We start from the raw sequence: 15,416 nt of genomic DNA on the forward strand, positions 1-15,416 counted from the left end.
ATTGGACTAAATGCACTGCCATGATCCCTTCCAGCCTTCTCCTTCCCTGACCCTCTGATTCCCCTATGGGTACAGGTCTGCATTTCCCAAAGTGTGGTGCCCAGACTGCATGTATCAGAAGGAGTCAGCTTAAAATGCAGATTCTCGGGGCCACACGCAGGCCTACTGACTCAGAATTGGGGGACGGGGGAAGGCAGGCAGGAATCTGTATTCTAAAGAGGACCTTGGATGATTCTTTGGCACACTAAGCCTTGAGAACGATCGATATGGTTTAATAAGAACAACTCACTTTTACCTCGTATCTCCTATTTCCCAACTTTCTTGGGGTTGAGAAGGAATGAGCAATAGAGATAAGTTTAACAGAAAGTAATTGATTCATTTAACAATTCTCCCAGAGCAGTGGACACGTTATTGAACAAGATGCAGCTCCTGCCCTCATGGAGCTTACAGGCAAGTGAAGGAGACAGAAAGTAAACAAATATGTAACTGCAGTGATGCCATTGACGGGAGGAGAGGAGGGTTTTTTGGTTTTGGTTTGGTTTTTTAGAGAGGGGAGGCAATTAGATCAGAAAAGAAAAAATTGGGGATAAAATATATTCATTGCCACTTTTTAAAGTGTCACTTTTTAAAGTGTAAGAACCTAAGAATATGTATACATAGTTTGGCTCATAGAATGATAACATCTAAAATATAAAGAAATATAAGGACCCAGGGAAAAGTTACATTCTAAGTGGAAACAAAGTGTTCTTAGGACATTTTACATATTTAGCCTGGACTGACACCGAGGAAGAGCAAATAGCAGATTCCACTCTGCTATGAAAACATCACATTGCTAAATTTTAGGGCTGGTGTTCACCAAGGGTCTCACGTAATTCCCAAATAACTTATTTTAGGCCTAGGTTGTGGCTGAAATCTGACCTGTATAGCCATGATATTGCCATTTGAAATGTGCCAACTCAATTTAGTTTAAATAGTATTCATTGTTTTTTGCAGCTCTAGATTCTCAATCTAAGTGCTTCGGAGAAATCTGCATTAGACATTAGCTATCAGTAAATGCAATATTGTGTCTTTGACTAGTGGTAAAACCTGATTATTGATTATTCATATAGGCTGGAATAAAAAGCATAAATAGGAAAAAAAGATTCATTTTTAAAGTCTTTCTCTATTTGGCCTATGTCTGATTAGAATGGTCAATAAACAAGTATTTCTAGATTTTTCTTTGGTGAACCCCAAAGCTGCTTATCCCAGAGACAGAGGGATGTAGGGGAGCACAGAGGCAGAGATGGGGGTCTGGTTCTTCCAACTCCACGTACAGTATTCCTTAGCGAGGTGTTTATAAATTGCTAGTCCAGGCAGAGAAAGACTCTAAAATGTTTTGTTCCATTTCTTTAAATCTTATGTTCAGTAGAGGGGATACTTGATTTGTCTTTTCCCCCAGCAGTTGATGCTGACCCTCCAGTCACCCCCAAGTTACTGATGGCTCAGGCTGAATCCAGTTTGGCTCCAGAATTCTGAAACATGAACCAGAATCGCTGCAGGTGAAGCTCAGAGGGTCTGGCTGGAGTCTGGCACACAGGGTCTGCTGGCTTTCCTCCCTGCTGGACTCTATCAGAGAAAACAGCATACACAGGCAGCAACTGTGTGCAGGATGCATGTGTGCAAGATGCATGAAATGTGAGCCCAGCAGGGGTGGAGGCCTGCAGAGGACCCTGGGGGAAAGCTAAGTGCTCTGGAGGATTCTGAGCAAATATTGGAAGCAGGGAGATTATTGAGTTGTGAGCCATGGTTTCAGGGACTTCAGTGCAGGAGAGAGCTGTTAGGTCCCATTCCTTGACATTCTTTAGTCTTTTTTTCTCCATTTAACACACTATTTTAAAACAACAATGCTGAATCAGTATCAAATTCTAGGCAATACCGTCACACCTGGTGTGATTAGCAACATTTAGAATCATCAAATGCAAGAGCCATCACATGGAACATTCACCAGGATAGATGATGATCTGGGCCATAAAACACACCTTAACACATTTAAAAGAATAGAAATCATACAGTGTCTGCCATCAATCCCACAAAGGAATTAAACTAGAAATCAGTAACAGAAAGATAGCTGAATGCAAGAGCCAGAAGGAATCAGCTAGTCTAGTCACTTCCAACTTCAGAGGCAGAAACAAACCCAGAGAAGTTAAGTGCCTTGTCTAGGGCTGCACAGCAAGTCAGTGCCAGAGTCTGGAGGAAGTCCCCATGACCTACTGCCTGATCCAACATTCTTTCCTCAACTCTGAATTACCTGGGAGTTTCACATGTAGTGCTGTCAACTTTCTAAAGGTGGTGCTGCCCTGAATTTCATCCTGCCCCTGGAGAGCATATGGAATTAGATTCATATTAGAAGAGAAGGTTTAAAAATAAAATCTTTTTTTTTCCACTCTCCTCCAGTTAATAGTATGTGTGCTGGAAGGAACTGGTGGGGAGTGTCTATGACACCAGTATCATGCTGTCATCCTTGAATATCTGTGGGAAGGATGACAGCTTCCTTCTCCTGGACTTTGCTTCCATGGTCCATTACAACACAGAACATCCAGGGCTTCACAGAATCCAGGCCCTGGGTAGATTATTGGGAACAGAGGAGCCAGGGATTTGAACTGGACCTGATATTATGGGATCCTAGAAAAAGTCAGGGCTGAAAATTAGAAACCTTTCAGTTCAACCCCTTCCCCCATTTTATAAATATGGAAGCTGAGGGACAGTGATAACTCCAAGTATCAAAACTGTTATCAGTATCATCACTGTCGTAATGTGTCAAACACGTTCTATGCATCAGGTCCTCTGCATGTATTATCACATTTAATCATCACAACAAAATGTTAAGGAAGATATTATCCCCATTTTACAGAGGAGAAAACTGAGGCTCAGAAAAGTGAAGTAATTTACCCCAGATAACTATAGCAGCAGAGCTACATTGTTTCACAAATTAGGAGCCTAGACAAATCTAGGATCAAAGTAGCTTGGTTCCTTGTCTGATGTTTCTTTTGTTATTTCATGATGCCTCTTGGGAAAACACAAGGAAAAAAAAAGACCCAATTAAGACAAGTGCCTCATTTCCTCACACCTGTGTAGTTCTAGAGTGAGCACTTGGCTGCTTATTGGCTGTTTGTCCTCCAGCCAGGTTAGAGTATTGTTGCAAACCTAGGCACTCCCCTGACTGTTCTTTCATGGAACAATATTCAACAACAGTTTATTGAGCGTCAATTATGTGCCAGTCACTGTGTTGACAAAATATGGGACCAAATGAATGCATACATGGAGAACTCCAATTAAAGCAAAGCAAAATCCTTTTTAAAACTATCCTACAGGCCACCAGCTAGTAACATCAGACCTATTAACAGCTAGGAGGTGTAGGACTGGAAATCACAGAGCCATGTTTAAGTCTTGGCTGTACCACTGTTGGTTATGTAACTTGGGGAAGTGTATTAACCTTTCCAAGCTTCTTTGAGCCTCAGTTTCCTCATCTGTAAAATAAGGATTAAAATCCATGCCCTTTGAGGATCAACTGAGAGACACAAAAGCACACTCAGCTGTTTTCGTGTGAAGGCAATGACGTGCATATTTATATGAATGTTTTTGCTCATCTCCTAAGTCTGTGTTGTTGGTTGTCCCTTGATTATTATCTCGCTGTATCAATCTTTCCTGCCTGACGCAGGAAAGATTTTCCTCCAGTGATTCAAGCAAAACCCAGACTCTACCAGCATATCTAAAAGCCGTGTCGAGACTTTATCCCTGTTTGTACCTTTCTTCTCCTGGGGCCCTCTAGATCAATGATGTCCAATAGGGTGTTCTGCTGTGATGGAAGTGTTCTAAACACCTGTGACTATTGAGCACTTGAAATATGGCTAGTGTGACTGAAGAACGGGATTTTAAATTGCATTTAATTTTCATTAATTTTAGTAGCCGCGAGCCCTGAGTCTGATGGCACATAGCTGCCTGGGCCCTGCCAAGGACACACTCCTCCCCGACCCCTTCCTTGTTTGTTTTATCCCTCAGAAATCCACCTGCAGCAAGCATCCATCTTCTCGTATTGGTTAATTCCGTGATTCTCAAACTTCACTGTGCATGAGAATTCAACTGGAGGTCTTGATAAAACAGTTTCTTGGGCCTACCCTCAGAGTTTCTGATTCTGTAGGTCTGGGGCAGAGCTGGAGATTTTCAGTTCTAACACATTCCCAGGTGTTGCTGATGCTGCTGGGCCAGGGGCCACAGTTTGAGAACCAGGGGTTAATTAAGCATATTGTTTGGAGACAGCTGTGCCTTAGGGAATCTGTGGATGCTGGAGGCCCATGCAGACACAAACCCCTGGGGTAATGGTTCTCAACACAGCAGCCCTTTGGAATCACCTGGGGAGCTTTTAAAATTCCTGATGACCAGTCCCGATCCCAGACCAGTTAAATTAGAATCTCTGTGGATATGACCCAGACATGAGTGTTTTTTTAAAGCTCCCCAGATGATTGCAGTCAGGATTGAAAACCACTGCACTAATGGGACTTAAGCAAATTTCATTGCCTATTAAGTGGTAACAGAATCCACTCTATCTATGTCACAGGGCTATTGTGAGAATCCGATGAGTCTGTGAATGCAAAAAGGTTTTATAAACTGTGGCACCTAAAAGTAAGGATTTAGGTGTTGAAAATCTTGGAAGAGCCAAGCTGCAAATGATGCTGTTATCCCTGTTGGATTGAGGTAACGCCGCTATCTGTGGTTTGCATTCTAGTACTGTCCCACTGACCAGGCCGCTGCAGGCACAGATGCCGAGCATGTACAACAGTTCTACAACCTTCTAACAGCCTCCATTGACGTATCTAGAAGCTGGGCAGAAAAGATTCCCGGATTTACTGATCTCCCCAAAGAAGATCAGACATTACTTATAGAATCAGCCTTTTTGGAGCTGTTTGTTCTCAGACTTTCCATCAGGTAATTACTTTTATTTTATCTTCCTCAGTCCACTCCTTCCTTTGAAGAAGTTTGAAACCTGCTGTGTTTGTAACTAAGTCAGCAGTGAAAAGTTTGCTCAAGGTGGACATATGAAATATGACCAGGCATTAAAAAACTGAGCAGTGGGCGGAGCCCTGGGCTGGCAGCCGGGACTCCTGGGTTCTAGTCTCAGTTTTAATACAGACTTGCTCTAAGACCCTGAGCAGGTCACTTGCCTCACCAGAAATTTAGTTTCCTTCTTTGTAACATGAGAATGTTGGGTTTGGTGTTCTCTGAAGCCCCTTGTAGCTCACATTCTGTGATTCCAGGAGGATTCTCATGGTGCATAAAGTATTTCCTGGGAGCAAGTATTTGCTTTGAACATTGCATTTACCTCCCAAGTTTCTATTTAACAAGTTGCTGTTCTCATACACCAGATGGGGCGCTGAAGAGTTCCCACAGCTTCTCAACCCCCAGTGTTTACTCCAAGAGAATAGCTTCTGGATCAAAAGATTTGGTTCAACTTATGACACTCAATGACACCAAACACAGAAAGGAACTGATTTGTCTAAAAGCTAGAACCTGGGATCTAAGCTTCTCTCTGAAAGTCCACATTAGCATTTTAAATTTCATCTTCCTTGCTTCCTTTTAGTTATATATTTATAGGAGATGGTACCAACATTTTACCAGTTTTATAGGAAAAATCATCACCTTTCCCCTCTTTGTCTTCCCTACCACCCCCTCCCCAGTTTCATACCATACTACCAGAAACTCTCACTTAAAGTGCAAATTCCCATGCCTCATTCCCAGCTATTTCGGTTTGGATCTACCTTGAAGGAAGTCCAGAAATCTGCATTTTTAAGTCATGCTCCAGCGATTCTGATGCCGGTGTTCTGAGGTCTGGGTTTTAAGCCCTGAGGGTGAATCATTCACTCCCGTGCGTCCCTCTGTGGAGGGATCTGTGGGAGAGACTGAGGTGGAGTTACTACTAGACTGCCAGTGGTTAGCATAGTTACAGTCCTGTGTGTGCAGGAGCCACACTGAGCCAGCAATGTGACTACCGTCTATTAGGCAGGCAGCAAAGGTTTAAGTAGGTGATAAGCTCCATGAGAGCAGGCACCATAGAGGCCCTATTTACCAGGTGTTCTCCAGTGTCTGGCTAAGGAACGGCACAGGCTTTGTGCTCAGGAAATACTTCCTGAGTGAATGAACGAATAAAGCTGTTCATCCAAGAAGCACAATTAAAGAGACATTAACTTGTTAATGCAGAAGGCCAAGAGAGAGAAATATGTGGCAAGAGATTTGAAAATTAAAGGAATTTATGAGTAAGGTAAAAGGACCGCCTAGAATTCAGAATTAGTTACACCTGACACTCATAGGCCTCTTATATACCAGGCATTGTGCATGAGCTTTCAAATCCTTTATTTCATTCAATTCCCACAACATTCTTTGGAGGTAGCAATTATAATTCCTGTTTAATAGATAAGGAAGAGGAAACTCAGAAAGATTAAAGGAGTGCCCAAGGCCCCACAGCGAAGCGGTGCTCACTAGAAGTTCCAGGGCACCTTTCATTAGAAAAGAATGGGATGACTATGGACATAATATAAACTATCTGGACGGGTTGAGAAATAACCCTCTACAGCCCCACTGTTTAAAGCAGAGAATGTAATACAAAATAAGGACTCTTTTTATTTTAGACCACTGTTAGTTTGTCATTGATTTCTGGTGCTTGCAGGAACTTGGTGTTTTTAGAGTCTGCACAATGGAATTTTAGTGTCTAGCCTCGGGCCTTATCAGTTTTTGACATTTAAGGAAATGAAAGGGAAGTTGAAGGAGCGAAGTGCGAAGGAGCACTGAAGGGAACAGTCTCGTGTTCACTGCAGAGAGTACTGGGCACTGGGCTTCACTCCCACCATCCATGAGTCCCAGGATGAGCCAGCAACTGCTTGTAGCAATAAGAGAGCAGACACCCTGCCCTGAGCATCCCCAGGGCTGAGGCTCACCAGGGAAGTCAGCAGGCACCTGGTGGTGGTTGTTTATCCCAGGAGCACAGTCTTGTTCATGGAGGGCATCTGGGCAGGTTTCACAGCACCACGCTGGGTTTTGGATGCTGCCCCAAGACTGTATGGGTGCCTGTGTGTTATGCTGTTATCCCACTGGACAGACTGAACAGACCTATTTAATGTGTCTCTGTCCCTCACCCACCACGACTTTCTCTCGTAGGTCAAACACTGCTGAAGATAAGTTTGTGTTCTGCAATGGACTTGTCCTGCATCGACTTCAGTGCCTTCGTGGATTTGGGGAGTGGCTCGACTCCATTAAAGACTTTTCCTTAAGTTTGCAGAGCCTGAACCTTGATATCCAAGCCTTAGCCTGCCTGTCAGCACTGAGCATGATCACAGGTAAGCACCACCCTGCTGTGACTTGAAGGGACTGTGTCCCCCTCTCTCTCCTTTCCTGGCTTATGGTAGATTCTGGCTTTGGCTGTCACACACACAAGAAATTAGGAAACTGATTGCCACTTTGCTGAAATCTGCTGTTTACCCTAGTTTAAAACAAGAGACAGGGACTTCCGTGGTGGCACAGTGGTTAAGAATCCACCTGCTAATGCAGGGAACACGGGTTCGAGCCCTGGTCCGGGAAGATCCCACATGCCGTGGAGCAACTAAGCCCATGCGCCACAACTACTGAGCCTTGCGCTCTAGAGCCCGCGAGCCACAGCTACCGAAGCCCATGCGCCTAGAGCCTGTGCTCCGCAACAAGAGAAAGCCCGTGCACAACAATGAAGACCCAATGCAGCCAAATATAAATTAATTAATTAATTAAAAAAAAAACAAGAGACATACACCTGCAACTTATTGTCACGAACTTCCAGGAAAGAGGATTCCCAGTCTATTTGGTTATTGTCAACAAACCCTATATATGAAAATCTAAGTTTCCACAGGACCTCTGTGGGCAGTTGGACTCGCTGCTTCAGGGTTATTTTTACAGGGAGTTTTGAAGGAAGATTACCTTAACCAGCCTGTTCCTGTGGGGCAGAGGGACGAGTCTTCCCCTTTCCCCAGTCCTTGGCTAGTAACCCAAAGTAAAACCAAAGAACTGCACGCACATAAAATACACCTTTATTTATTTACAGCTTTATTTAGCAACTTTGATTGGCAGAGGACTGAGGAAAATGGATATTCATATAAAGCAAAAATGGTTTAACTCAACGATTTTGAAGGGTTAAAAGCAGAAGCCTAAAATATATTCAACTTCTTTGTTATGCCGTTCTCCCCCTACGTGTCTCTCCCTCTCTATCCTTTGGGAGATAAAGGATTCCAAGGCAGAATGAGAGAGAAAGAGAAAGGCACATTGGGTAAGAGAGGGGATACCATCTCCCTGTGGCTGCTGGAGGCCGCAGGCCCCAGCTCCCCTTTGCCCCTTTACACTTTCAGAGTTTCCTGTTCGATCTCATCCTTCTTGATCAAACAGGGGCCTGGTGAGACAGTGACAGTAGATGGAGGCTCCAGAAGAGGCTAGCCAGACCAGGGGTGCACCTCCCATCCTTTTCGTCAGACCCAAGTACGGGCTAGGCCGTTGGACTGAGGATTAAATTTCAGATTCTTGCTACACTCTTGGCCGTGGAAAACATGTTTTTCAGGCAGGTGATGAGTTTCACAGAGGACCAGATGCATCCTGTGGCACAGATGGGCCCTTCTTTCTGATGCATTGTCTATATGCACCTTCTTGGGACATCTGTTAGCTAAAGTGAGATGTGTCTGAGTACCTTAAGAGGCTAAGCTGGTTCATCATTTAATGGTTTACGTGAAGGTCAAGAAGAGTAAAAGCATGTGCCATGGGAGGAATAGGACACTAGCATGTTCCCTTAGTATTCCAAGTGGAACCTGACTCCTCCTGGTCTTTGATCCTAGATGAGAAACTCCCTTCTTTTGTGAGGGTTCCAGAGACTTCCAAGGGAGCCATTAACAAAACAAAAAGAAACTCTGTCTCCAAGAGTATGGATTTGATTAAGGGGGCTTTCAAATGGCAACGTAAGGGAGCACCTAAAGAAAATAAACCCATTTAAGGCACAGACATATTTCTCCAGCAGTACTGAAATGAAATTGGCTCAAAGGCTACCTTTCAACTAAAGCTCTTCAGTTCAATTTTAAAACCATTCACCTCTTCCTAGGACAGTTAAACCTTCAAAACTAGAAAGTATGAAATTTAGTTAATTTAGAAAAACAGACACAAAAAGTAGAGCCAGCCTTTGCTTTCCGTGAATAAAGCCAGCACATTGCCATGTCTCTATGGAAATGGGTTTTGAGTCTAGTATATCAACAAGTGTCCCCTGATCTAGGTACTCTGCTGCAAGTCAGTGCGTTTTCAGAGATGATAACACACATCCCTAGAGGAGATAGAATATGCAAAAGAATCCATGTGATACAAGGTGCTGAGTGCTATGGTGGGGATGTGAGAGTGGGTACAAAGTGCTGAGAGACCCATGGTAGGGGGTGGTCTTCTCAAAAGAGGTAACATAAAAGAGTCTAAAAAAAGAGTGGATATATGTATATGTATAACCGATTTGCTTTGCTCTACACCTGAAACTAACACAACACTGTAAATCAACTATACTCCAATAAAAATTTTTAAAAAAGAAGTAAATATGTCCAAACCAGGGGAAAAAAAAAGAGGTAATGTGAGCTGGTCTTTGATAAAAGCTTAGGATGTCTCCAGGCTAAAATGGAAGGAGTGAGAATTCTAGGCATAAATAAAAATGTGCTAAAGCCATTGAAAATATGGCTGTCATACGTTTCAGGAAGGAAATGTGTAAAAAAATAGAGTGATGGGAAATGAGACTGGTGTGATAGGTTAGGGTGGGGCAGGGCATGAAGAAGCTTTTACACTTAGGTGAGAAGATTGGGGGTTATCTTGAGAGCAGTGGGGGATCCACAGAGATGAGCATCATGGCCAGGCTTGCATTTTAGAAAGGTCTACCCTGATGGCTGGTTTTGAGCACAGATTTTAGCAGGAAAGAGACTAAGAGGGAAAAGGGCAGTCCAGGTGTGAGAGTTGTGGTTTAAGAGGAGGGCCCGAGGCCTACATCTTTTTTTTGTTTTACCCTTTAAGTAGAAATTAATAGACAACAATGAGGTCACAGTATGCAGGTGCCAGGCAATCCCAACCTGGAGAGATCGGCAGTTCAGTGCACGGAATACAAACTAGGAATTAGGAGAAGGTGGTTGCTAGTCTTGTCTCTGCCTCCAGTTTACTGTGTGTCCGGCAGTTATAGCTGCTCATCCACTGCCTATCTATGTAGAGGCATGCTCAGGGAGGAAGCAGTTTGGCATGGCAGAAATTGCAAGGATTTTGGAGACCACCATCCCCAGGTTAGAATCTGGGATCACGTGTTTAATAAGTACGTACTATTGAGAAATGCATTTCTCTGAACTTCAGTTTCCCCATCTGTAAAATGGGGGAAATAATATCTATTGCCTCGTGTGGCAGTAAGGATTACAGAAAATTAGGTTTGTGATGTAGCTAAACTGGATTCAGAATAAGCACTCTTATCCACTTACGTTCCATCCTGGAGGGATGGTAACAGGGACTCCCTCAAATGAGGCACACGCCTGCCCCTTCTGCAAACCCTAGGTGGTCCAAAATCAAACTCAGTGTCATGAGGAATCAGGTGGTGGCCTTAGAAGCAGTGTGTTTGGTGAATATCTCTTTGGATGCTTGAGAGAGGCTCAAAGAAGGACAGCGATATTAAAGGAATTCAGCTGCAGTTACTGGGCACTTACAATGGGCCCGGTCCTTGATGGGCTGTATCCAGATCCTGTGCTCAGTCCTGCAGCCTGTGCAGAGCCGGGTGTTACAGGTGCTGTGGTTATAACACACAAGAAAAAGAAGCCCTCTTCTCTCATTTCTGGATCTCACAGAACTCTCTTTGTGATTTGCTGGTTCGGAGGGGGTTTGAAATGCGTGAAAGCATCAGGAAATGGCAGAAAAGGCAATGCCTGAGCAACAACAGTGCACATTGTTGTGGATATTAATTTTCATTTGAATATGGGCTACCCTGAAATCTTGACTTCTAAATAAGCTCCATTGACCATAACGGTGCTTGTCGAATATCAGTTGGGCTATTGACAGAAGAAAATTCATCCCAAAATCTTCTGCTCCAAACCACACAGAACTCATGAAAAGGAAATGGGGTCTTAGACATTTAACCAGTCTTGCTTTCTAGGGAAGTTATGAGAATCTGGACAATATTGGTAGCTTGTACAAACATGACTTTGTTTCCTAATTCTTTTTTTCTCCTCTTCCTCCACCCCTCTATATGTGCCCTGGTGAAAAACTAGGTGGTGAGGTGGGGCAGGAAATGGTTTCTTTCAGATCACTCTCCTTTCGCACAGTGAAAGGGAATTCCCCACAGTTGTGGCTGTCAAATGTTTTTAGGCCCCCAGTTCATCTACCCTTTTCTAGTGACATATTCCTGACATAGGAGTAATGGAAATGCTTTGCTTCTGATGGAATATCAATGAGGTGGTATCTAGTTGCAGTTAATTATGTATAACAAGTAAGAAGCCCCCCAAATAGAAAGTTAGTGTGGAATTACTATTTTATAAGTATCCATTCACTGAGTAAATACTGAAGACCTACTATATGTGGGGAATGGTGGCAGTCCCTAGGGATGCAAAGATGAGTCATGTGTGAATTCTGCTGTCAGAAAGTGTATGGTCTACTAGGAAGTCATATATGATGATGATGTAGTGAACTCAGTGTGTGGTGGTGAGTGCTCAGGTCCTTAAAAGTGCAGGGGAAGTTCAGACTACTGCTAGCACTTTGCAGGTGAAGAAAAGTGGAGGTGCCGGTCATGAATAGCTTCCCAAGGAGGTGATATCAAGAAATGAGACCATTTAGAGGAAGGACATTCCAGACAGAGGAAACAGCATAGCAAGGGCATGGCAGTGGAACACTTCAACACATTTTGGGGAAAAGCAAGTAGGGTGGAGTTGCATTATGTATCTTTTAAATCCTATATATAATCTCAGTAGAAAGAACAGAAAAATTAAAAGAGTACAAGTTATTACATTTGATGATTCTATGTCTTTGAATGAGCGTGAGAGAGAAGACGTGAATCCACTGTGGGCCGTGGCCTCTCTGCTTCTGGTGGTGAGAGCTGAGAGTGTGTCCTGCACTTTGGGGAAATGTAAAGAATTTTCAGGAGAAAATATTGATTCTATGTAATATTTACCTTATGGCCTAGAATTATGACCTAACCTCAGAGTAAAATGCATTTTCCATATAGTAAAAAGGGAAATAAGATTGGAAAGGCAATTTTGGACCAGATGGTGGAGGGAACTTGAGTGCCCAAATGCCATTTTGCAAAACACTACACTAAAAGAATGTTCCCCGTGGCTTTCTTTCCCTACTCATGTCTTCCGTCAGGTAGAAAATGCTCTTTTCTTTCTGTAGTCTTTTTCTTTGTCTTATTGGAACATGAATTCTGAGACTGAGGAGGAGGCAGAAAGCAATGAAACAGTGACATGGCAGAACCTGGCAGGTGGCTGATCCTGCCACACCCTCTGCCACCTGTCTTCCCAGAGCTCCACTGTTCTCTCTAAATGGTTACCTGGTTACTCTGTTTTTATATCACATATAGCCATCGGCTACATTGCAAGGAAAACTAAGTGTAAAACTTGGCAGGGCCATACTGTTTTTTTTAAAAGGTAGTGGAGAAAGGTTATCATGAGGTTTGGAGATTGGAGAGCTGAGTTCAAGTCTTCACCCTGCTTACTTCCTAGCTCTGCAAGTTTGGGCAAGTTCCTTACCCTCTCTGAATCTCAGTTTTGTCCTTTTTCACAGGGATAATAATGTCTACTTGTAGGTTCCTTGTAAAGATTGAATGAGCTAATGTATACTTTGCAGAAAAAAATATTAGACAAACCTTTATTATTATTATCCTAAATGGTAGGAGTTTTACTTCCAGGAAGAGCTAGCTGTTCTAAGAATCCATAAAAATGTTGATGCATCCCTACAATTGTTTATGCACATCACATTAAGCAATTTCTTTGTGTCTTTCTTTTCCAGCTAGACCCAGGGTTTCTTAAGGGCAGGGAGAGTCTTATTCATCTTTAAAATTACTTTAGCATTGAAAGGTGTCTGGCACAAAGCAAATATTGGTTGAATGAATGGGTTAATTGTGAATAGCAGAAAGTTTCCCAAATTAGGAAAATCTGAATTATTTATTTTTAGCTCACCACTTTGTTAGTAGAAAATAGTTAGAATTCCTGAGAACTACCTTATTTCAATTCAGATTGACTCAGTAATATTTATTGAGCATCTTCTATGTGCCAGGCATAAAATCCCTTACCCTCCAAGAGTTTGTGGTCTCCCTGGGGAGACAGACACCTGCTGTAATAGATCAAAGACAGACAGACAGACTGAAAAGCACTATTACAGCCTGAGCACAGGTTGCTGACCGACTTGTAGTTTCCTGATCAGCCTGGGCTCAGTGTCTCTGGGACTGCCTGTCAGTAAAGGATGTTATTATGACATGAGAAGTAGCAGTGAGATGACTTCCCAGAGAAAGAAGTAGAGGTCCGAGCAGGAAGTTCTGTTAGTTAGTTGGTGTTTGAGTTACACACACATGTCTCCCCAGTTGCTCTCCTCTCCTTCTCCTTTGGCTGGACCTGTATTATTGCTGTTGCTGGGTTGGCCTGTGTGGAGACCCGCTCAAAATCAAAAGTTGCTTTTCCTTATTGAGGCTCCTGATGGTATCATCACCCCTTTCCTCATCCCCTGATCCTTGCCATGAGGAAGAGGATTTGGCATTTCTTGTGTGGGTCTAAGAGGCAGATCTGGAAACTGTAGGAAGGCAAAATTTAGCTCAACTTTCTAAAAGACAGAACTATTTGAAATTGGAATAAGCAACCATGGACAGTGAGTTCCTGCCTTGGGGAGTGAGGTTTACAAAACAGACTAAATGAACGCTAGTTGTAGACTGGGTCAAACATCTTATGGGGACTGGGGTTGACTATAACAGACCTTCTCCAGCTTTCACGTGCATGCAAATCACTGAACATCTTGTTAAATTGAGGGTTCTGATTAGGTAGGTCTCTGCAAGACCTGAGATTCTAACAAGCTCCCAGGTGATGTTGGTGCTGCTGATCTAGGGACCACACTTGGGTAGCAAAGACAAGGGAACCTACTGGTAATTAGGATTCCATGAAATTAACAATAACTACCATTTTATAATACTCAGTGCGAGGCACTGTGCCAAGGCCTCTGCCTGTGTTATCTGTCTAATGTTCTTTAGTAAGTAGATTTGGAAGGACCTGAGATGGGTTACAGCAGAGATGGGAAGCAGAGAGACCAGTCAAAAGCTATTAAAACAATATAGGTAACAGATATTGAAAACCTGGTCCAGAGGCAGTGAGACTGAGAGAAGATAGGTGCAAGGAACATTGCAGAGATAATAATCAAAGTTCTTGCAGTGGATTAAATATGAGCCGGGGAGAAAAATTGTTAGAGATGATTGTGAGAGTGACGGCGAGGATTGTGGAATCATTAATAGGCCAACTCAGAAGTGGCTGATTTGAAGGAAAGTTGAAGGGAAAGTTGAGCTGGGGACGTGGAAGATACTTGCTAATATTTATTAAGTACTTACTGTATGCCAGGCATTGTTCCAAATACTTCACATGTCCTAATTCATCTAATTCTCACAACAACTCATGAGGCAGGTACCATTATTAGCTCTATTTTATGAATGTGGAAACAGACCCAAAGTCACCCAGCTAATAAGTGATAGAGCAAGGCTTTACATCCAGGAAATCTGGTTCCAAAGCTTCTGATGTGGTAGGTTTTAGAGTTTGTTAAGTTCTTTCCTGTTGTTAGCTTCTTAATAACTCCCAACTTGTATATTTATTCTGAGCAACCCACCTGTTTAGTATTCATTTAATATAGTTTACAGGTCCCTCCATTAACATATTCACTTAACAGATATTTATTGGGTATCTCCTATGTAGTAGGCTTGGTGCTGGAGATACAACGATGAGCAAGTACAGTCTATGCCCCCATGGAGCTTACATTTAATGGAGGAGGAGGCAATTGTCGCAAAAATATCTGATTTCAACCTGATATCATTCAAAGGGAAAAAATAGAGAAAATGCCATAGGAGAACATGATCTAGACTGGGAGTAAAAAGGGAAGCTTCCCTGAAGAATTATTTGATCTGCAATCTAAAGGATGAATAGATGTTAACTAGGTGAAGAGGCAAGAACATGAACACAAACCTAAATAGCTTTATTATTTCACTCAATCAGTCCCTCCCCCTCTCTCTCCATCTCTCTCTCCCTGTTTCCTCCCTTCTCCCTCCCTTCCTCCCGTCTCTCCTCCTCCCCCCTGCCTGCCTTCCTCTCTCTCCTAGCAGAGATGTCTATGGCCTGGATAGCCAGAATGAACAGGAACCC

The 15,416-nt window shown here is 43.0% G+C and overlaps 1 protein-coding gene across 3 annotated transcripts in view; it reads left to right on the forward strand.

Annotated features, from left to right (window-relative positions):
• NR4A3 (nuclear receptor subfamily 4 group A member 3) overlaps positions 1-15,416 on the forward strand; it is a 37,926-nt gene that overhangs the window by 16,497 nt on the left and 6,013 nt on the right. For 2 of the 3 annotated variants that reach the window (XM_029203097.1, XM_029203096.1), the window contains 2 exons: positions 4,763-4,962; positions 7,186-7,364. In XM_029203097.1, the coding sequence (XP_029058930.1) occupies positions 4,763-4,962; positions 7,186-7,364 (379 nt within the window). Of the gene's footprint in view, positions 1-510; positions 520-4,762; positions 4,963-7,185; positions 7,365-15,416 lie in introns of all 3 variants that reach the window. The other variant, XM_029203098.1, reaches the window with a different exon arrangement.

This window comes from Monodon monoceros, unplaced genomic scaffold (genome assembly GCF_005190385.1).
Source record: "Monodon monoceros isolate NGI ecotype Baffin Bay Population unplaced genomic scaffold, NGI_Narwhal_1 Super_Scaffold_5, whole genome shotgun sequence".
NCBI lineage: Eukaryota > Metazoa > Chordata > Mammalia > Artiodactyla > Monodontidae > Monodon > Monodon monoceros.